Genomic DNA, 22916 nt, shown 5'->3' on the forward strand with positions numbered 1-22916 from the left:
TTACTCCATGATTGGATAATGTTTGTCAAATAAAAACGAAAGTGCTACAGTAGCCAAAAACCTAAACTTTTGCCAACTAAACAAGGCCTCATATTAGCCGCTGAAGAGAGAGAGAGCGCAACGTGCTAACGATAACTTAGGTCTTATTTAGATCCAAAAAGTTTTTAAATTTTAATATAGTAGTATTTTTGTTTTTATTTGACAAATATTGTCCAATCAGAGAGTAACTAGGCTTAAAAGATTTGTCTCGCGATTTATAGGTAAACTGTGCAATTAGTTTTTATTTAATATATATTTAATACTTTATGCATGTGTCGTAAGATTCGATGTGACGGAAAATTTTATTTTTATTTTTATTTTTATGTAAATTAAACAAGGCCTTAGTCACTAGTCTCGCACATACCTCAAGAAACCTTTTTCTCTCAGTTGCTACACTCTCCACTTCTCTTTCTTTTTTATTGTTTTCAGCTTTCAAATCGATCCGCGATTTGCTCATCCCATTGGAGATGACCTAATAACACAAAAAATGGTAGAATCACAATGTCTCTTCTGTGCTGCATACAGTAGTTGTTAGAGTACATCCGTATCGCTAAAAGACTCATGTCCACATTACTATTTACAACTAAAGTCAGATTGCGATAATTCCGTGTCTCAACTGTCCATCACTACGAACTTCTGTTTTCAATTTCAATAACAAGTGCAAGTAGGGGTTTCAAAAAAAAAAACAAGTGCAAGTAGGAGGCAAAGTTTTCTGCGCATCTTGGATACCATAAAATACGCTAAAAAGGGTGCCAATTTGGCGTGCGATCTCAATCCTCACGTCTTTCCAACGATGGTTGACCTGCCTTTTTCCACTTGCCACGTTATAAAAACACAACTTCCCACTAATAAGCATGCATCTACCACATTGTTTTTTTTTTTTGAGGAACATGCATCCATCACATAAATGCTTTGCATATCTATATTTTTTTAAAAAAACCGGAAATCAGACAGGCAAAGCAATCCGACTTACATTTGAGCCGGCCCGTTTTTCATCATGGACTGGGCTTACTACTAAATCTGACAGGCTTCAAAAGCTTAGCAGCCCATTACACATCCAAAGACACTTTACCGGCCGGCCCAGACCGTTACAACGGTCGGCCCATTCACTCACTCACTCACGGGCCTCTGATCTGAAAATGGGTAGGCAAAGGCAACCACGTCGTCCCAAGCCGGGCCCACCACGGCGCTGCAACAAAAAACCGCAAAACCCCCCAGCAAGAGAAAGGGAGCCCCATTCCATTCTTCCCCCCTACGCTGCCGTGCACACACGCCGCTCCTCGCCTGCCTTCTGCGCCATGGACGCCGGCGACTGCTCCACCTCCACCTCCAAACCCCCGCAGCCCTCAGCCGCCGCCGCCACCCAACCGTCCTCCCCCTCCGTGTGGGCCAGGCTAGGTAGGGCAGCCGCCCCCCACCCCTCTCCCCTCCTCGGTTCTCCTTCTCCACGGGTTCCTTCATCTTCACGGCTTCTTGATTCTTTGTTTTTCCCCCCCTTGGGTTGGTTGTCCCATTCCTGATTCCTTGGCAGTGCCCGCCGATTCCGCGTGCCCGGTGGTGGAGGTGGCCGAGGACGACTCCGTGGTCTGCTCCCTCGTCGCGCCGGCGCCGGCCTGCGGCGGCGGGGACGGGGAGGAGGTCGCGTGGTGCGAGATCAGGCGCAATGCCGGGGACGCGTCGGCCGCCACGATTCGGAACCTCAGGTGCTCGATCCTCCTACCTGTGCGGATTTGCGCCGATGCCCTTCTTCGTGTTCTTGCGGATTCTTTGACTCTGGTTCCGTCTCGTGTAAGACTTTTCACTGCGTGTCCTTGGGAGAAGAGTGACAAAATGTCTGAAAAAGGCAACTTTTTTTTTGGAGGAAACTGACGGTACCGTTTCAAGCAACAGGGCGTTTGTGTGATGGTGTATGGCCATATCCGCGGCTCTTACAACTAAATTGGTTGTCACGGCTCAAATGTTGGAATGGCTTACCTTTAGTGCTTGCCTGCATACCTCGAATGTTCTCCAGTTTGGTACATTGAAAGCGGTACAGTGGTAGTGATAGCGAGGCTAATTTGTTGCCTGTTCCCCTTTTAGTCGACTTGGAGGTACCAACTTTTTGTTTCCTCGTCTGTTCCAGATTGGGTTTTTCTATTCTCCTCAAGGTTCAGCTAGGCGTAATCGGGGCGCTGACCCATTGCCTAGCGCGAGTACTCGGTCCTAGGCGTTTTGGCAATATAGCCATAAATTTTATATATATATATATATATATATATATATATATATATATAGTCAATAGTTATATATATATATACATATATATATATAACTATTGACTATATATATATATGTATGTATATAACTACTATATATGAGTCACAGACTCACAGTATTTGTGCCAGTAGACATACCTGAGTCCTACTCCTGTCTGTTCCTAGCTCCTGCATGGCTGCAACTGCAACTGCAACACATTTTTACAGCTAGTATTAGTCAATAACTCAATACTCAATAGACAGCTAGATAGGAGTATAGGACACTAAATTGTGGCTTATCTGGATGATTTCTCCTAAACATATAGGAATTTTTGAAGGAAGGAAAGCCGGAAATACCCAATATCTTGTTCCATCAGGATATTGGGTATTTCTTTGTTTATTCTGAATTCAATTAACGACGAGATTTAGTATCCTTTCTTGTACTTTCATAACTCGTGAAATGCCGAGTAGGCACGAATTCCCCCAATTTGCATTTCAGCAGCCTCCCATCCATGAGCACACCATACCTCCAGCTGGTGATTACAATACAAGTGGATAGGACAATAATAGAAGTGCACAACACAATTTATAAATAAAGCACAACACAAACACATAGTTCTTAGTTCAGGTCTCACAAATAATAAAAGAAGGCACACAGACACATAAACAAGGTGACACAGTTGCAGTCCATATCATATTTCTTCTTCACTGTAGTCTCTATTCTCATCTTCATACTCTTCTTCTTCAGACTCAAATTCTTCTCCTTCATAGAGCTTCCTCACTCTTGCACTTCTACGCCTCTCAAGCTGTTCATCTGCTCCCACTGCCTCTCCAATGACAGACCAAGGTATCCGTGTACCTTCCATCTCATCTTCCTCCCCATCTCTAAATTCAACCAATGCACAATCATCCCCACCTTCTTGGAGAAAACCTTGAGCTTCACATGTATCACTAGATAAAAGAACATCAATGATTTTCTTTGACTTGATCTTTTCTCTCTTACTAAGCAGCTTGGAGTTGAATTGGATATACACCAGCTTGTTGAGGCGGGCTGTAGTAAGCCTATTCCTCTTCTTAGTGTGTATCTACAATTGAAAAAGAGGATTCTTAGTTCTACTTCTACAATTTAATTGTAATGCTGCTGAAAATGAAATGTTCATAATAGATAGGTACTAACCGCTTCAAACCCACTCCAATTTCTTTCACAACCAGAAGAGCTTGATGTCAAAGATAGGATCCTTGTAGCCATCTTCTGTAAAGCTGGTGTTTCATATCCATACAATCTCCACCATGATGCTGAAATAAAAAAAGAACACCTCTATTAGTTTAGAAAACAGCAGCAAACAACCTTCAGCCATGTTGTTTAGGAATCAGGAAGTACCTCTACCTGGGTTGTAATCAAAATTTTCAAAAGTCCTAGCAAGCTTTTTGCTAAAGGGTCCTTCTCTATTCTGAAACTTCTTTAGTTCAATGTTGGCAGCCTGATGCTGCATCTCCTCATCATGGTAATAAAATTTCTCAACACAAGCTATGAACCCTTCTGATATTTTGGGCTGATCAAATATTGATGGGTCACTATAGCTATAGTGAGGATTCAACAAATAGGCTATCAAATGCAATGGAGAATCAAGTATTCCATTCATCTTCTTGTCAACAACAGCAATTACATCCTTGAACCGAGCCTCAACAGTTCCAAATGCATCTTTGATCTATTTCTTTGCCTTTAGTAGTTCTCCATAAACGAAACCCATGGATGGTCTCACATCACCATCAACCAAACGGAGGACTTTGACCAATGGCTCAAAAACAGCCAATGTTAGCTTCACATCCCTCCAAAAGCTTGGACTCAATATAGTTGTTGTTGCCTCTTTTCCTTTCTTTGATTTCACATCTTTCAATGTGTCCCACTTACTATGAACCACCATCTTCCTTAACTGGTCCTTCTTCTCTTGCATGCTAGCCAAAGTGAGAAAGTTTGAAGCAAACCTAGTCACTCCTGGCCTCACTACCTCTTTCCCCTCTGTGAAGCATCTCAAGCACTCCAATGTCCTTGTGTGGCCATAGGCAAATATGGTAAATGCCTTTGCTTGGTCAACCACTTTCTTGAACCGAGGCATGTTGCCAATTCCTTGCAGCATAAGGTTGATTGTGTGAGCTGCACAAGATGTCCAAAATATGTGTGGTCTCTTCTCTTCCAATAGCCTCTTTGCTCCCATGTTGTTAGAGGCATTGTCAGTCACTACTTGCATCACATTGTCTTGACCAATCTCTTCAATTGCTTTGTCCACAAGTTCAAAGATGAGCTCACTGGTATGTGAGACATCTGACATCTCCTTAGAGCTGATGAAGGAGGTTCCCTCAGCACAATTGGTGCACACATTCATTATGCTTCTCCTCTTCCTATCTGACCAAGCATCAGTCATAATAGAGCAACCATTTTTCATCTTCTCGGCTTCACGCTCCTGCAGCAAACTCTTTGTTCTTTCATATTCTTCTTCTAGCAACTTCCCCCGCAGTGCATCCTGAGTTGGAGGTACAAAACCTGGACCAAACTGTCCAATTGCTTCACACATTTGCTTGAACTCATCATTATCAAGTGCATTGAAAGCAATAGCTGCCAACAGAACATGAAAATTAGGCCCATTTTGCACCATCTAATGAACTTTTAAATGTAAATACAGATTACAGAATAGTATACTAGCAAATTACCATGTGTATAGGCCCATTTTGCAATGTACTTATGCACCTCATTGGTTCTTTCTTTCCAAAGTTCCTTGTTCAGCTGTTGTTGCTTCAAAGAATCAGACATGGTAGCTTTAGGATCAATAGCACGTGTCCATTTGTCAATGGGTCCTAACTTGTGGGGCTCTGAACTTCCAACACAGGTGACTTCATCTGAATCTGCTCCAACCCTAGATACATGAACTTCCTCTCTAATTTCTAGCTCACGAACAGTCTTCTCCTCCCTCTTCCTTTTTGCATCAGCTAGTGCCTTTTTGCACTTCTCTTTAGCCTCCGTAGCCTGTGGTGTTCTGGCTGCGCATTTCTTCACATTCTTTCCCTCATGAGCCAAATGTTGCTTCAACCTATGAATCCCTCCCCTCATCTCCTTATTACAAAGCTTGCACTTCACCTTGTCCTTATTGTTAGCATCAACAAGAACACCATATTCCCATCCAACATCATCCGAATTCCTTTTCAGGACATTTGATCCCTCTGTTCCATTCTCAGTTGATGACATCCTACATTCATGCAATCACAAAATAGAAAATACAGAGGCATACATCATCATACATGCACATTCAGAATTTCAGATTCAAACAAACAGGCAAGGAGAGGAACAGGGGAGAGAGCAGGGGAATCTGAGAGCAGGGGAGAGAGCCGGGAGAAGAGCAGGGGAATCTGAGAGCAGGGGAGAGAGCAGGGAGAAGAGCAGGGAGGGAGAAGATTTGAGAGCAGGGGAGAGAGCCGGCGGAGGAAGGGAGAAGAGCAGGGAGGGATGGGAACTCACCTTGGAGGCTTCGGGTGGCCGGCGGGGAGGGGTACGCCGTCGGAGACGAGCAGCTTCCGGGGACGAGCAGCTTCGCGACGAGCAGCTTCCAGGCGACGAGCAGGGGAGGAGGAAGACCGGCGGGTGGGGGATGAGCAGGGGACAAGGAGGGGAGGAGCAACACTGGCGGGCCGCGGGTGGAGCTCGCCGGCGGGGAGGAGCTCGTCCAGCGTCGAGGAGGAGCACTGGTGGAGACGAGCAAATGGCTGGTGGGAACCCGTCCTCTCCCTCTTATCCTTCGCGCCCGAAATCGCGCCGCGCGGGCGGGAATCCGTTGCGGACTCGCGCGTAGGGTCCATTTTTTCACGGAATCCCACGCTCGTCCGCCTCGCGCCCCTCCGCGTCGCCTCCGCGCCGCCTAGCGCCGCCCAGCGCCCAGATCGGCGACTAACCCCCTAGGCCAGGCGACGGGTCTCGACTACCGACTAGTCACGCCTAGTCGCGCCTAGGCGAGCGCCTAGCTGAACATTGATTCTCCTAGATTGTTATTATAGTCTAAAAGTTGTTGACAATGCTCATTATTTAGCGAGAGAAGTCAGGCAAGTTGCAGTTTTTCTGCGGTGGGATTCGCCTACATTTCATATAAATCATAGATTCCAATTGGTGACAGTTTTGTCTATACATTTGGTTAGTCTGGTTGCGCAAAATCAAGAATGGAAATGCATATTGCAAACTCACATGGACTTGGGGGCCAGACTATTAATTCTTGGCACTCTCTTTAAGTTATTTGATGACTGGAAAATATATTTCTTCACAAAAAAATGTTTTATCTTTATGTAATCTCTTGGTTCACGAAATTAACTTTTTTCCGCTTTTGTTATGCCTCATAATTTTGTTGTAAGCTATTTTTTCTATTATTTGTTTTTGTTGGATTCCTGCTGATGTTACATGCTTCTGATGTCTTCCCTGTTCCATGTATAAAGCTCGGATGCAATTATTGTTGATGGAAGAATTGTCAAACAAGAATGTGTAGACATCAAACCAGGCAGTGAGATTGTCTCTGGACCCCAGAAAGAAGGTATGATTATTTTCAGGACCTTGACAGCAACTCTTTATCCTGAAAAAGAATGTGCTACCCTTTTGTCTTTGGGAAGCCTTGAACAGCTTTCCCTTGTTTTGCATATTCATATTATCAATTATATTATCAGTATAAAGGTGCTTTCTTGGTACAGTGAACAATATAAAAATTTCTTTTTTTTGTGCCTCTCTAATTCTTAACATGTGAAATGAATGTCTGTAACACATTCATGTGCTTCATTATTTTTCCAGGGCATTTAGTATATACCTTTGAAATTACAGAGGAAGAGGATCATGAAAAAAAGAATGTCAAGGTATTATTCTGGAAATTAGTAGTCATGTACAAAGATCGTCTTCACATACTATTTTTTCCTGGGCGTGTGCGTGTGTTGTATTCTTATACTCTTTTATCCTAATGCATGATACTTAGCTCTCCTAAAGCCATGTTGGAGAAAAAAATACTAACTTCTCTAAATAATGGTGTCAGATTGTTCTAGATATTGAGAATGCAAAATGCAGCATATGCCTGAATTTGTGGCATGATGTTGTTACTGTTGCTCCATGCCTGCACAACTTCTGGTAATTTATTAGTATTACTTGCTTCTGTTGGCTTCTCTGAAAGTCTTGGGTCTGATCCGTCATTTGTTTAAGCAATGGATGTTTCTCAGAGTGGTTAAGAAGGTCTTCATCTAATAAAAGCCAAAGCGCTGCATGCCCACAATGTAGGACAGCAGTTCAATCAGTTGGAAGGAATCACTTCCTGCATAATATTGAAGAGGCACGATATTTGCTGCTAATGACTTTGTTCATTTATATGTTCCTAAAACTGCTATGAACTGCTAGATTTATTTGTTTCTATGCCTTTTGTAGGCTATATTGCAAGCTTTTTCCTCACTACAGAGGTCTGATGAGGAGATTGCATTGTTAGAATCGTATGCTTCAGTTAAATCGAATATTGTGAGTGAAGCAGTTGTAAACTAACATTTTTCTTTGAGTTCATATAAGAAAATACCTGCAGGGTGCAAGCTTTACCATCATTCCATGCATGCATATTTTCATCATAATCTTCTGAAGTTAACCAGTCACCCAAAAAAAACTCAACCAAAGTTAGCAAGTTGTGAAAATTGTTAAGTACCCAGGTGGATACCAAATTTATGATGTTTGATACTATAGTGTTCTGTTCTACAACTATATATTTCTGTTATTATATCTTTTGGGCCCAATATACTTAATTTTGGCTGAGGTGTTGTTTGATGGCTTAGGTTTTGGGCAAACAGAAAAATCAATCAAGGAAACGACGTTTTTCACGTTCTACTAGTGATGAGATCAACAATCTGGATCTACCATGTCCTCAGTGCCGTAAGTGCAGAAATTCCACTTTGAATATTGTAGTTCAGTTAAATAAACCTTAATCTCCAGTGATCTTAATTTTGTTGGTGATCATGTCATAAGAGTATCTTTCTAGTCAGTGAGCTGTACGTCAAGATTATGTCATGATTTTTTTTTAAATCATAGGCTTATGGAACCTCTTTGATCCATGAATCATATATTTGTTCTTTATATGTATTAGAGCAACTCCAGTGTAGGAGTAAATCGAACCGTGAAGAGAGAGGAAGTTAGTATGGTTCACTTCACACACTGCAGCAATCGAACCTAGGGAAAAGATTCCTCAGTTCGCATCTCAAGCATGGTTCGACTTCTGGCCGATAGATAAAAATAAACTAATCAGCTGCAACAGCGTGCATGCAGATAGAGGCAGCCAAAATCCAAGGAAAAGAGTACTTTTCCGTTGTTTTACTCCGTGGTGGGACTCACAAACGAACTCCACACTGCAACCATCGAACTCTCGGCTAAATCGATTTTGACGCTGTAGCGAAGGGACCCACTATCACGGTTCAGTGTGAACCAGCACTGGAGCTGCCCTTAGTTTAACTGAAAAATGAGTTGAAGAGCTGGTTGGTAAATTGGCATAATTTTTTAGAAGCTATTTTTATCACAATGAATTGTATGATGATTCAATCATGCTATGCTTCACATGAGTTTGAGTTAGTTAACTATCACACTGATGTGGCACTTGAGGTAGCTTTTGTATTCTACAAAAGTAGGGAAATTAGTTGGTGACTTGGCACAAGAATTTTAGAAGTTATAAATATTTCACAATGTCCGAGTTGTGTTGTTATGCAATCATGCTATGTTTCACATGAGTTTGAAATTAGTTAACTATTCTTGCACTGACGTGATGATTGAGGTAGCTTTTATCTCTTCAATAAAAACAGGAAAAAATGTACCTTTTGATTTCATAGTATTGTAATGTGACTGGTTAATTAGATTTAGCCTTGTCTAAATTCTTCTTGAAAAGCCTTGTTTTTCATGCATCTGAATGACAAGAATATTGCAGGCAATGAATTTGGTGGCTTTCGATGCAGTCCAGGAGCTGTGCACTCGCAATGCAATGGATGTGGAGGGATGATGCCAGCTAGATCTAACATCAGTATACCACAAAAATGTGAGTTCCTATTCTGATAATCATTTCTTCTCTAGTAGATTGCAATAAGTTATATACCCCAAAGTTTTTTATTTAATGGATTGTATAACTGTATAAAGGCCTTCCTTGCATGGGCCTTGACCCTTGCATCCTAATCCATTTAACAAGGAAGTGGTGCCATGATTAGGAAATGCAGGCCCTGTTTGGTTGCATTTGTTAAAGTTTACCGCCCGTCACATCGAATGTTTGGACACATGCATGGAGTACTAAATATAGACTATTTACGAAACTAAAAACACAATTAGAGAGTAATTTGCAAGACGAATCTTTTGAGCCTAGTTAGTTCATGATTGGACATTAATTGTCAAATAAAACAAAATGCTACAGTACTTATTAAACTTTAACAACCCCAACCGAACACCCCCTAATGCTTTGTATTGTTCTTGGCTGTATTTTTTTTTGCCTTTTATTATTCTTGACCTGATGAATATACTTGACCTTAGTTGGCTAACTATATTTAATTATTTATTTTTCTTCATAAAGCTGCACAAATGGTACGAGGAATATTCTCATTTGCCCCTCAGAAATTTTGAACTTAGCAATTCCCATGGGTTTGATCGCATGTTTTCCCAATCGAAGTTCAATGATACTAATCATGCATGAATTGTATGAGAAATATTCTCATTTGCCCCTCAGAAATGTCTAAGTTGGCAACCAACACTGGAAGTTCAATTGCACGTTTTCCCTACCAAACTCTATGATAATATTTATGTGCCTTGAATTCTGACTTTGCTGGTGCCAAACTAAGTTCGAACAAATTGTATTCATAGGTTTGGGGTGTGATAAAGCATTTTGTGGGGCTTATTGGTGTTCACAAGGTGTGAATTCAAGTCATTGTAATCTAATCTGCAACCAGGATACTTTCAAGAGTGTAAGCTACTCATTGTTATTTGTTAAGACTCATTATACTTTTGATCACCATACACAGTGCTGGGCGATGTTCTGAATGCAAATTTGTAATATTGCAGATCTCTCAGCGACATATCTCTGCACTTCCTGACACAGTTCATGGGGGCAATCCATATGAAAAAGATGTAGGAATATTCCAGCATTATCATATCCCTGGCCTGTATTGTAGTTTCAAATATTATGGTTTCTCCTCTTTTGTTTTTTAGATTACAGAAAGATGCATACAGCAATCAGGCAAAACATTGCAAGCTGTAATCTCAGAGTGGATATCAAAATTTGACAACATGGAAATTGGTATGTTGCAACCTTCAAGTTGATTTTACTTTTGAAGTGCATGTGATGGACTGATAAGAGTGCAAGAAATATGTATTATAAACATCAACTGTTTCTTGACATGAACCACATGACAAGAATATCCCTTTGTAATTTGCTTGCTCAGTTGGAACAGGAACTGGATTTCTTTTTCATTACATCATGTTCTCATTTTTTGGTGATTTCTGATTAAACATCAACAAAAATATTCATAAAACTAGTATCTATCGAGTATTGACTGTATATGATTCATTCCTTCATGGGTTGTTGCATTGGATTTATTTATTTTTAGTTTTATAACACATGTAACTGTTCACTTGTTCATTTAAATTATTCAAGTTATGCTGGTTAACTTGTTCAGTTAATTTTATCACATTTTGAAAATGAAAGTCTTGTAAGTATTTGGCATAAGGTTTACTTACTGTGCTTTACTGTGCACCTTATGTCTTATTGCAGAAGCCTGATCTTTTGCACTGACATGGTGTTCTTGTTTTGATTTATGTAGATCGCTCGAGGTTGCAACTGAATAATGTGGATGCAATTACTTCCAGGACATATATTTGCAAGTAACAAATTTTCTGAGTTCAGAAGATTGGTGTCTATTAAATTATGTTGCATTGACTCATTTTATGAATTCAAATGAATGCAGCCATTGCTACAGCAAGTTCATTGATTTCCTGCTCTACTGGTTCCGCGTATCAATGCCCCGAAATGTATGTATACTGAACATCCTTATGTTAATTACCTCAGTAGTCTAACATTGCACTATGTTCCAACAGATGTCTATATGTTAGCTGATTTGTCACTAGACCTGTTCATATTCTGGGGTTGGGCCTTAAAAGGTGTGCCACTGGAATGGCAAAACCAAATCCTCCTGACATGGGCTGAGTCTACATATTATCTTTAAGTGAAATATATGCACATAAGTATATGAAAAACACTACCTTTTTCCCTGTCAGAAACCTATGAATAAGTTTTATGGACGTACCTAATTTCTGCAAATGGCTACTATATATTAAGTCAAGGCAAGGTCCAATGTCGTTGAGTTTGTTGTCATTAGTGTAGGCTTCCTGCTTCCTAAGTTCAGTGTAAGTTCGGCCTCCCTAAGGGCTTTGGATACTGTTAATAGTTACATCGGAGGCTTCTGTTTAATGCATATACCAAGAAAAAACAAGAATGCCTACCAAATCCACATGAAAACAAAATTTCAATTTCCCCAAAAAAATAAACAGTGATTTTTCATGTATTTCTTTTGATTTAAACATCTTGAAGCTTTTGAAAATGTGCCCCAAAAAACAATTTTTCATTTCATTTCTAATGTGTTTCTTTTGATCTGGACTTGAAGTAGTAATCCTTGTTCCATGCAATAGTGGAAGTAAACATAAATGCCCTTAGTTGGGTTACACAAATTAAATTAGTATATGGTGGATCGAGATAAGGTAGTTGTTATAAATATCAGTATTATTTGATATATATTAGTGGAGCAACAAATTTCAGAAACATAACTGGCTTTTTAAACTAATTTTCTTGCATTCCTATGCTCCTAGAGTTTTTTTGTTCAATTTTGTGTTTAAATGCTTGAGCTGTTAAACTCAACATGGTGGTACGAAGTTAAGTGTTAGGTTTAACTTTACAATTCTAAATGTCGATGTAGGAGTTTCTTTCTTGTTAAATCCTTGACTATTTGAGCTGGCCAAGGAAATGCAGTGCTGACTGCCTAACTATTGTTGCTTTCAAATACCCTGATTAGAATAACAAATGTTTCTCTTAAGAAACAAGATGCTAAAGGCTCTGTCCTTGTTATTTATATAAGTAGGTCCCAGTCTCCTCCATGAAAAAAAAAGGAAAGTTAGCTTTCATTTTAAGCCGAATCTTATCTTGAGCACATAATAGACGCATCAAGCACAAACATATATGTATAAATAAACATCCATGAAGCACCACAGCACTGCCTCATTTATTTATTTTGATTTGATCCAATTGGTCCGCTAGCTAATGGCAATTGTGATGCTCTGTTATTGCAGCTTCTTCCGCCTGATGCCGCCGACAGGGAGAGCTGCTGGTACGGTTTCATGTGCCGCACCCAGCACCACCGGCCTGACCATGCCAAGAAGCTCAACCACGTCTGTCGCCCGACAAGAGGCAACCCCTAGTTCCAGCATCCCATCTCATCTCCCGGGGATCTCAAGAAAATAAAAAACAAAAGTTCAGTGATTCTGTAGTAGTGTAGAAGTAGAAGTACATGGCTGAGATTAAACACATGTAACAATGTGACGTGAGACTAATTCTCTCACCATTGTCATTACTCATTACCATCCAATTATGTGTGTGATGTTGAGCTTTCAAAATGGTCAGGAAATGTGGCAGCATCCATGATGAAATTGAAACCCTTCTTGATCTGATCCTGGCTGGACCTGACAAGGAAATTACTTTATAGTGCTGCTGCTGGTGTGTGTGCTGCCGGAACCGCCGCTCTGTCGGCAGGTCGGGGGATGGTTGAATTGAATTGATGATTGAATCCCACCCCTGAGGTTTCACACGCTTTTCTGGCGCCCATGGCGAAGATGCAGAAATGGTGATGGGCTGCTGTGATGCCTGAACCTGATCAGTGACCCTGACGGCGATGTGTGTATTTTTAGGCTTGAACGCGTCTCCCCATCGCTGTCGGAGACTGAAGACCTTGCATGCAGCAAAGTCTGTGCTCTCTGAATTTTGTTAGCAAGTCCTTGTCAGGCGAGACTGTCCAGCGTGGACATGCTTGGTCGCGAAACAGCCTCACGTCTGAAACCGTAAGCAGCCGGAATCCGTCTCTTGCAAATTTCGGTCCTATTCGCTTAGAGACTATTCGTGGAGATGATGACGAATCAATAATGAGATAGTTTACTAGTCCTTTTTTATTTTACATACGAGTATATACCAAGAAAGAATCTGATCAAGGGAGAATTTGCAAGAAGCGCTGCAATGTGAATACCAATGAATAAAAGAATAGGGGAATTCGGGTTTGGGGGTGCTGGACAAGAAGGGGGCCCCTACGGTCCGGCCGTTCGGACCGAATCACTCGTCCGGCAATTCCCGCCCAAAAGTCTGCGCACGTATGGAGCTGGCGCGTACAAAGTATATTTTTTCGGACTGTTTCTTCACACTGTTTCAAGATTGGATATTTGTTGTACTTTTCTGTAGCCCGCGCTCGTGGCTCATAGCTTTCCCATGTACTGCTGGTACAATGAAATAGTGCAGCAGCATATCCACGTCACACCATGCACAAAATAGTTTTTTAAAAAAAAAGTCATAACTTCTAAACAAAATATCCAAATTAAATTCCGATTACACCATTAGATTTTTTATAATAAATCCTTCAAAACAAGATCCCACATGAATATATTTAGATAAAATTTTAAATAACAAATATTTATTATATAAAAATAGAATATTTTTGTATTGAGCTTAGATGATGTTTTAGGTTTAAAAACAATATTCCGTCTTCATAAGAAAACATTCTAAGAACCATATTGGTATTATATTATAATGTACATAAAATAATAAATAATAAACAAATACATACATAGTATAAATAAAAACAAATAAAATCTAGAGTAATGCATAAGGAGAAAACATAATAGAGAAAAAAATAAAAGAATATCATCTGAATACTCTTCAAATATCTTAAAATACTAATATACAATAGAATATCACATGTTTATTAAGTAATTATCACTAAATACGCAATGGAACAACGATGAATATGTTATAGAACATCGCATATATATTAAGCGAACATCATTAAATACATCATAGAACATCACATGTATATTGTGCGAACATCACAAAAACATCATAAAATGTCACATATATAACACGAGAACATCACATATATATTACGTGAACATCGTAAACATATATGTATTCTATGTGAACATAAAAGATATCACAGAACATGACATATATATTAAAAGAACACCACTAAATACATCATCGAACATCGCATATATACTACGAGAACATAACATGTATATTATGAGAACATCAAAAAAACATCATATAATATTACATATATATCATATATATAAATAAGTACATAACATAAACCAAATAATAATGAAAAATCTTCAGCAGATCATAAGGAAAAAAATATAAGAAACATGTAATAGAAAAAAATTAAAGAACATCATGTTTCGTTGCCATGGCCCATGAACAACATTGCACATACTTGGTTCCGGAAATTAATTAGCATAGATGCACAAAAAATTAGCATAGATAAGACATGCATGCACAAACTAGAATAAAGTCTGTCTATTCTATAGGATCAGAGTAGCAGTGTAGCACAGCTAGCGGTTGACAGAGGCTGTCCATCCTACAGGGCCCACCTCATCCATATATTCTCCACTTTCATCAACAAAATTTAAAAAGTCATAGCTCCTAAACTAAATATCTAAATCAAAATCCGATTACACTATAGTGTTTCTTATAATAAATCCTTCAAAACAAGATCTCACATGGATATATTTAAATAAAATTTTATTAATAAACATTTATCTTATAAAGATATAACATTTTTATTTATGATAGATAATGTTCTAGGTTCATAAAATAAATGTTCCATCTTTGTAAGAAAAATGTTCTCAGTTTAAAAAATAGTGTTCTAGTTTAGATTCATGAAAATAATATTATAATATTTAAAATAAATAAATAAATACATCATGTAAACAAAAAAATAAAATCTAGAGCAAAGCATAAGGAAAAAAACACGTAATAGAGAAAATTTTAAAAGAACATCATATGGATAGTTTTAAAACATCCTAAAAATAAACTATAAAACATCACATGTGTACTAAACTGAACATCACTAAATACACTATAGAACACTATTTAATACATTATGGAACATTGTATATATATTACGTGAACATCACTAGATATATCATAGAACACCACACGTGTACTAAGCGAACATCACTAAATTCACAATAGAACATCACTCAACACATTATAGAATATTGTATGTATAGTAAGTAAACATCGCTGATTTAATCATAAAACAACACTTAATGTATTATAGAACATCGTATATGATGCAAAAAAAGATTAATAACAAAGAGAGATTAAGAAATAAAACATGAATAAAAGAAAACATAATTAAAAATTAAAAGAAAAAACAAAATTAAAAAGAAAAAAATAAAAATAGAACATCAGCACGTGAACATCAAAGAAAATAATAACAATAAGAAAAAAGATAAAATATACAAAACAAAGGATAATATAAAAAAATAAAAATAAAAATGAAGCACAAAAAAGATAGAAAAAGAATCAAATGGAATATAAAATGAAAAAAAAGAAATTAAAGAAAAGAAACAAAGAAAGATTAAGAAATAAAACATGAATAAAAGAAAACATAATTAAAAAATAAAAGGAAAAACAAAATCAAAAGAAAAAATAAAAAAAATAGAACATCAGCACGTAAACATCAAAGAAAAATAATAAGAATAAGATAAAGAAATAAAGATACAAAACAAAGAATAATATAAAACAAAAAAGGAAAATAAAAATAAAGCACAGAAAAGATAAAAAAGAACCAAACGGAATATAAAATAAAAAAAGAGAAAGAAAAAAGAAAAGAAATTAAAGAAAAAAATATAGCAAGAAAAAGAAAAAGAAAAAAGAAAAAAAAAAGACAAGAAAACTAACAACAACGAGATCGGGAGGGAAAAAGAAAAGAAACATAAAAAGAAAGAAAAGAAAAAGAAAGAAAAAATAAAAAAGAAAGAAATAAAAAAGAAACGTACGTACCTGTGACGTGCTCACGCGCGAAGTCATCGCGCGGGAAACCATCGGACGGAGACTCCGGTCCGAACGTTCGGACCGGAAGATTCGCGTGGACAAGAATTCAGCCCTGTATTATTTGTTAATTTACTGTGAAAGAAAAACATTTGACCTCAAACATAACTTATCAGTTATCACTGTGAGTTGCTGTAGACTGCAGTAGCTCTGAGGAAAAGCAGACGACGCCATACACGAAATTCAGAAGCTTTTTCCCATGGCCGCACGCAGCAGGAAAAGAGGCTCCGGAAAACCTGCCTGCAGCACGAAAGGGGTAAAAAAAAAAGGGGCAGCGTTTTATCCGTGACAGGCAGGCAGCCAAATTTACCGGAGCACAGTGACCGGACCCTTGCCAATGGCTTGCTCGAGCGTGTCGCAGCGCAGCACGCCTGCGCCCGCCCCTGGCCTTTCTACACTGCAACACAACACCCATCGATCGGTTCTCGACACGCCAGACCAGTTGATGCTACGACCGACGGCAACTTCACATCACACATCAGTCATGTTGCTCATGCATCACTGCCATTTTTAAATGATTTTCTCCCACCTTTTCTTTTCCCCTTCTTTTCTCATATATATATATATTGTTAAGTTTCAAAAAATTTTGTAAAATAGATATTGCAGTATTTTCGTTTGTATTTGATTAATATTATCCAATCATAGACTAATTAGGCTCAAAAGATTCGTCTCTCAAGTTGCAGGTAAATTATGTAATTAGTTATATCTATATTTAATGCTTAATGCATGTGCCGCAAGATTCAATGTGATGGAAACTTAAAAAATTTTGCAATTTTTTTTTGAAACTAAAGGCCTAAACAATATTTTGAGCTATGACTTTTCGGCCAAACCAATAGAGACGTTAATTATTATTCAAATCCCTCTTATATATACTGTCTCATTTTACGACTTTACAACTCGGTTGCGTTGATTCTACTATTCTGTTATTAAGCATGCATAAATCTATGATACTCCGATTCGTTCTAATAGTTATTACGATCCTGCAATATACTATCCTATCCTATCCTATCATTGGAGCTCTTATATATCAGGATCACGCATGCATGCATGTTAATAACAACTTGGTGAAGGAATTATCTTCCATATCATTGGAGCTACCAAATTAAAGTTGTAGAAGATTAATTGATGATCGATCGATGTTCCTTGAACAGTAGTTTTCGATAGGAACAGGCAGATGGGCCGGAGGCGACCTGAGAGAGTACTTGTCACGCCGTTGGATGTGCTCTGAGATTTACGCTGCGGATGGATTAGGGCAGCTGACACGATGGGCAACAGGACAGGAACAGACCAAACTCAAAAAATATCGTCTGCCATGATTAAAAAAATATCTATCGTCTGCCAACAAATCATGGCAGATAATGACGTTTCCCGGCTTCCCGCTTTGTTAATTCTCTAGCTCTCCTGGCTCCATGATAGTGCCCTCTCCTTGTCCATCTTTAATTATTTTTCATTTGCTGCCTTTTCTCTTTAGTTGTCCTTGTAGCATGCGTACGGATTCCTATACCTAATTGCGACATCACGCATTAGAATTATCATTATGCACTTGCACATATATACTATGTGTTAAATATAAAGCTCTCAAGCCTCTCTCTCTCTCTCTCTCAAGTAATAAGTACATATGATCACTTCATAGTTAAAACAAAAGTTGTTTGTGTCATTCTCCTCAAAACTATTAGATTGCGTTTGGTTTGAGTTAAAGCTTTGTACGAGAAAGCATAAACTAGTGCGGATATGACAAAAGTTGTGTCAATCCATGGTACTATTGGATATGTAATATATATACATGCAAACAAATTAGAGCCGAGGTGATCCATCAATCAAAATAATTAAAGAAGAAAAGCACGCACAAAACCGTAGCACTATTAATTCTCTCAACTTTTGCCACTAACAATGACACCAATCTTGGAAGCACTGATCCATAGTCCAAAGCCTCTCCTATGTGTATAAAGAAGAATAATGCAGCGAATCTTCTGAAGGTAGGTTTTGGCTATATATATCTTAATTTCAGGGTTCTAATAATATTCCATGGAAACACATCCCAACCGTTCGACCAGCTAGCACGAAGGTTGGATAGTTTGGATATAGTACGCTTCTTTTCGCATAAATCTTCAATCTTAATATTACCATTATCGGAAAAGGTTGGATAGTTTGAAATGTTTTTTAGCAGCTTAATTTCGCTTTAGCTTAAGCTGAACGATCGTAATTAAATATGACTTATTACAACCATTATTTGAGAAAGTTAAATACATATATACATATATGCATATATAGCTAGCCTATAAGTGGTGATAATGATGATGAATACAACTTCCCTATCTCTCATTCTCTCATTCCATTTCACTAAAGTATATATACAATAAGCAAGCTCTACTAAGGACAAAACCTACGCTAAATGGCAACGCCTACACTACTGTTGCTGGAAAGACTTCTGTCACTTTTGTCGTCCAAGCCAATTATTCAACATTCTCGTGGACGTGTAAGCGTTCTAGTAAAAAAAATTCATTTCTTTTAATTGAAAAAGATTTAAATTGTGCTGGCTTTTGTACTAGAATTTTAGTACAAGTGCATTAATACTTGTAGCTAAAATATATGAACCTTTGAATATAAAAGTTTTTCTACAAAAAATTAGGAGGGAAGCTTGGGGATATATATATAGTAATGGAGTTAACTAAACTTGTGTCTCGAAGCCAAAAAAAAAAGTTTTTGAAAACATCCTGTATGAAGTGGATATATATAGTTTACTACTCCCTTAATTCTAAACTATATAATAAGATGTTTTAGCTTTTCTAAATAAGTTGTTTAACTATGTATATCTAGACACTAAGTATATAGCAAAAACTATATATCTAGAAAAGCCAAAACATCTTTTAATTTGAAATGGAGGGAGTAACATTTAATTTAACAATATAATGTGGCACCTCGATGCACTCAAGCTGAACCCAGAAACGAATCAATGGCAACATTGGCCACTAAATTAGCGCACAATCCCCTCCTTTAATAAAACCCGTTGTATATAGTTTATATAAAGCAAAAAAAAACATGTCACCCAAGGACTTGCGCTATTAAAATTAAAGTTTGTATAGCATAGCTAAACACTAACCGTTGTGAGCGATATATACTAGTCTAAAGTACTGCAAGTGCTCATGATTAACACACCCTCATCTGCGTCAGCTGTCATTGTTATAGCTTAACTAATTAAGCACATAAATAACTCAATACACTATGCGCTATCTGATCAAATAAACATCAATGATGATGATCAACACCCCTCTCCTCCTGTTTCAGTGCCTAGCTAGGCAAGTTGTCCCAAACACAAAACCTATATGCTATATATATCACCAACAGCTACACTGTTACTAGAAAGATGGGTGTCACTTTTGTGTTAGCTCTGTTCTAGATTCTCAGGTGGAAACCTAATACAGCTCTAGTCAAAATTTCTATTCTTATATTAGCTAAAAGATTAAAGTTGTGCTAGAAAGTCCAATCTTCAATGCAAGTTTTACTAGTGCAAGTTCAATACTTTAATTTCAACTGAACTTCTAAAGTTTTATTAATCTAAAGTTTTTAATTAAAAAGAAAATAGGAGGGGAAGCATGGATCATATACACTGCAGTCAAACTTGCTTACAAAGCTAATTTTTTTGTTATTAAAAGCTAGCATTCCTTAACAATGGTACTATTTATTAAGGCGGACGACTTACATCATTTAAAACGTGACTTATTATAACCTCAGATGTGTGAAAGTGTAACCCAAGACCTAGCAGTCTAATAACCAGGATACCCTTGTGTTTCAATTAGGGTTAAGTTGTATTTCTTGCAACAACAAGGAAAAAAAAAGGCCTAGAGCTCTAGATCAATCAACAGGTAGTAGATAGCAAAAAGCAGCAATGACTGTACAAATCTCTCAGCAATCTTCTTGGTGGCACCAGCACCATATAGCATAGTATATAATTAAGAAGAATTGACAGTCTGATCCTTTTGTGATTTAATCGGACCCACAGCTAATCATCACTCCCATCAGCACAATCATAGATTAATCCAACGAGCAAACTAAAATAATCCTTGAAGAATAAACTAAGAAGCAACCAATGGAGGATCAACTCATCACAAAGAGCAGTAGCAATCACCTAATCAAGCCACTAACAAGTCTGCCTGCATGCCCTAATCGCCGCCAATTGCCGCCTGCACCATCCACCACTACGCGATCCATGGATTCCATCCTTACTGCTGGGGGCTCGCGGCGCCACGCCCGGCGTCGCCGCCGTTCGCGCCGCGGTGGCGCTGGGGCATCTCCGGCGGCTGCTGCCCCTCGTCCGGCTGCTGGTGCTGGACGCCGCCGCTGCTGGCGTTGTTGAGCGCGGCGAGCATGCCGATGTTGGCGTCCATGGTCGTCCCGGCGGGGAAGTTGTTGCCGCTTCTGCTTGTTGACATGAACTGGAGCGGCGCCTGCACCGTGCTCCCGCCGCCGCCGCCGCCGCCACCGAACGCCCACGTGGGCTGCATCCAGAAGGCGCCGCCACCGGCGCTGTTGGGCGCCAGAGCCCACATTGCAGTGGCTGGCGTCACGCGGGCCTTGTGGTCCTCGGCGTCCCCCTCGCCGCCGCCGCCGCCGTCGTCGGGATGATGCTGCTGCTGCTGGCGCGCCGCGGGGTCCTTGAACAGGTCGTCGGCGCCATCCCTGTAGCGCTTCCTCATGAACTCCCCAGCGCCGGGATCTTGCGGCGCCTGCTGGTGGTGGTGGTGCGGAGGCGGTGAGAGAAGCTGCTGCTGCTGCTGGTGATGGTGGTTCCAGGCGCCGAGCATGGCGGCGACCTCGTGCTGCGCCTGCGCCGGCGGGAGGTGGTGGAAGGCCGCGGCGGCGGCGGCGCGGGACGCGGAGGACGGGTGCGAGGCTCCGGAGCGGAGGGAGACGGCGAGCGAGGAGAAGTTGGCCGGGATGGTGCCGGTCCCCGTGGCGGCCACGATGGCGGGCTCCGCCTGCTGCAGCAGCCACTCGATGGTCTCGCCGTCCGTCTTGTGGCCCAGCTCCCGCGTGAGCTGGAACACCCGCGCCGCGCACAGCGCCGGCATCCGTATCCGCCGCCCGCGGCCCTCCACCTTGGTGTGCCGGTCCTTGGTGGGCCGCTTGCTGCCGCTCCCGGCCCCCGCCGCAGGCACCACGGCCACGGCCGCCTTGTTCTTCTTGTCCGCCGCGGCAGCAGCAGCGCCACCGCCGCCGGACGATCCTGCTGCAGGCGCCGCCGCCGACTGCTGCGCCAGCTGCTGCACCTCCCCCGCGCCGCCCCCGGCGGCGGCGGGCGCGATGGCCAGCGACCCCATGAACGGCGCCATCCCGGCCGCGTTTGCTGCTGCGGCGTAGTAGAACGGGTGGTGCGCCACCGCCTGCTGCTGCTGCTGGTGGTGGTGGTGGCGGTTCTGCTGCTGCTGCTGGTGGTGCTGCTCGGAGGCGCTCCGGCTGCTGTTGGTGCTCGTGCTCGTGCTGCTCGACGGCGCGTCCATGGTGCTGCTCGAGCGAAAGAAGCTACCTTTGGAGACAGATGAGAGCTAGCTACCGCTTTTGTTCTCCCGGCATGCAGCACGAGCAGCGACGCGACGGCGGCGCGCGTCGGCTCGCCGGACGGAGCGGAGCGGAGGAGGACACGGTGTTTGTGCACCGTTGCACGTGCGTGGCAGCAGACGCGGATGGGAGTGGGGGAGATCAGAGGTGTGTGTGGGGCTGGGAGGCGAAAGAGAAAGCTAGAGAGGGGAGACGTGGTGGAGAGAGAAGAAGCAGCAGGGAGGAGAGGATGGTGATGACTGATGACACTGACGAGCGAGAGAGAGAAAGAGAGTTTGGCTGCCGTTCTCTCTCTTGATTACCCTAATTTCCTAAGCAAGCAACAAAAAAAAAAAGAAGCCATTGCTGGCCGCCGGGACCTACCTACGACATCTCTCTCTCTCTCTCTCTAAGATTTTCTGGTGTACTCCGGGGTGATGGGGGATCCATGAGCATATATCTGCAGGTCCATGAGGTTAATTTGGAGGTTAATTAATTAATTAATCAACAACGGACGGACAGCTAGCTAGCTGATGCCAAGCGTTGTTAATTTCTTGCCATTTCAGATGGGCAGCACTAGTCATCGAGTTCAAATGATGGATCCATCGGTGTGAACGCGTGCATGGTGATGTTTCAAACTTGAGAGAGAGACGGCAGAGAGAGATAATAATGTACGTACTACGTATCCGAAGTGGAAAGTTTGTACGCTTGGAGAGAGCTGTGTATGCGTAATACTGTTGCGTGCACTACTCCTTTCCATGCTTATGATTCCATCTATAAACACCCCACCTCCCCCCCGTGACAGCACATTCTTGTTCATGTTCATATCATTCATCATTTCCCTTTCATACAAATACATACATATATTTGTATATAATATATATTCCGCAATTCCAACGGAGTAATCATCTCTATATAAGTAGCTAACATGCATGCAAGGTTC

General features: G+C 40.6%; 2 protein-coding genes across 2 annotated transcripts; one reads left to right on the forward strand and one right to left on the reverse strand.

Annotated features, from left to right (window-relative positions):
• On the forward strand, positions 1274-13006 carry LOC8073669 (E3 ubiquitin-protein ligase CHFR). Its single transcript, XM_002449050.2, has 15 exons — positions 1274-1437; positions 1571-1742; positions 6747-6841; positions 7093-7154; positions 7328-7419; positions 7492-7618; positions 7711-7797; positions 8103-8199; positions 9239-9346; positions 10156-10256; positions 10354-10419; positions 10501-10588; positions 11112-11172; positions 11256-11319; positions 12631-13006. The coding sequence occupies exons 1-15, from the start codon at positions 1338-1340 to the stop codon at positions 12757-12759; spliced, it is 1449 nt and encodes a 482-aa protein (XP_002449095.2). The 5' UTR covers positions 1274-1337; the 3' UTR covers positions 12760-13006.
• Positions 20338-22527, reverse strand: LOC8072755 (transcription factor PCF3). The gene has a single exon (XM_002450359.2). The coding sequence runs from the start codon at positions 21934-21936 to the stop codon at positions 20659-20661; it is 1278 nt and encodes a 425-aa protein (XP_002450404.1). The 5' UTR covers positions 21937-22527; the 3' UTR covers positions 20338-20658.

This window comes from Sorghum bicolor, chromosome 5, assembly GCF_000003195.3.
Source record: "Sorghum bicolor cultivar BTx623 chromosome 5, Sorghum_bicolor_NCBIv3, whole genome shotgun sequence".
Taxonomy (NCBI): domain Eukaryota; kingdom Viridiplantae; phylum Streptophyta; class Magnoliopsida; order Poales; family Poaceae; genus Sorghum; species Sorghum bicolor.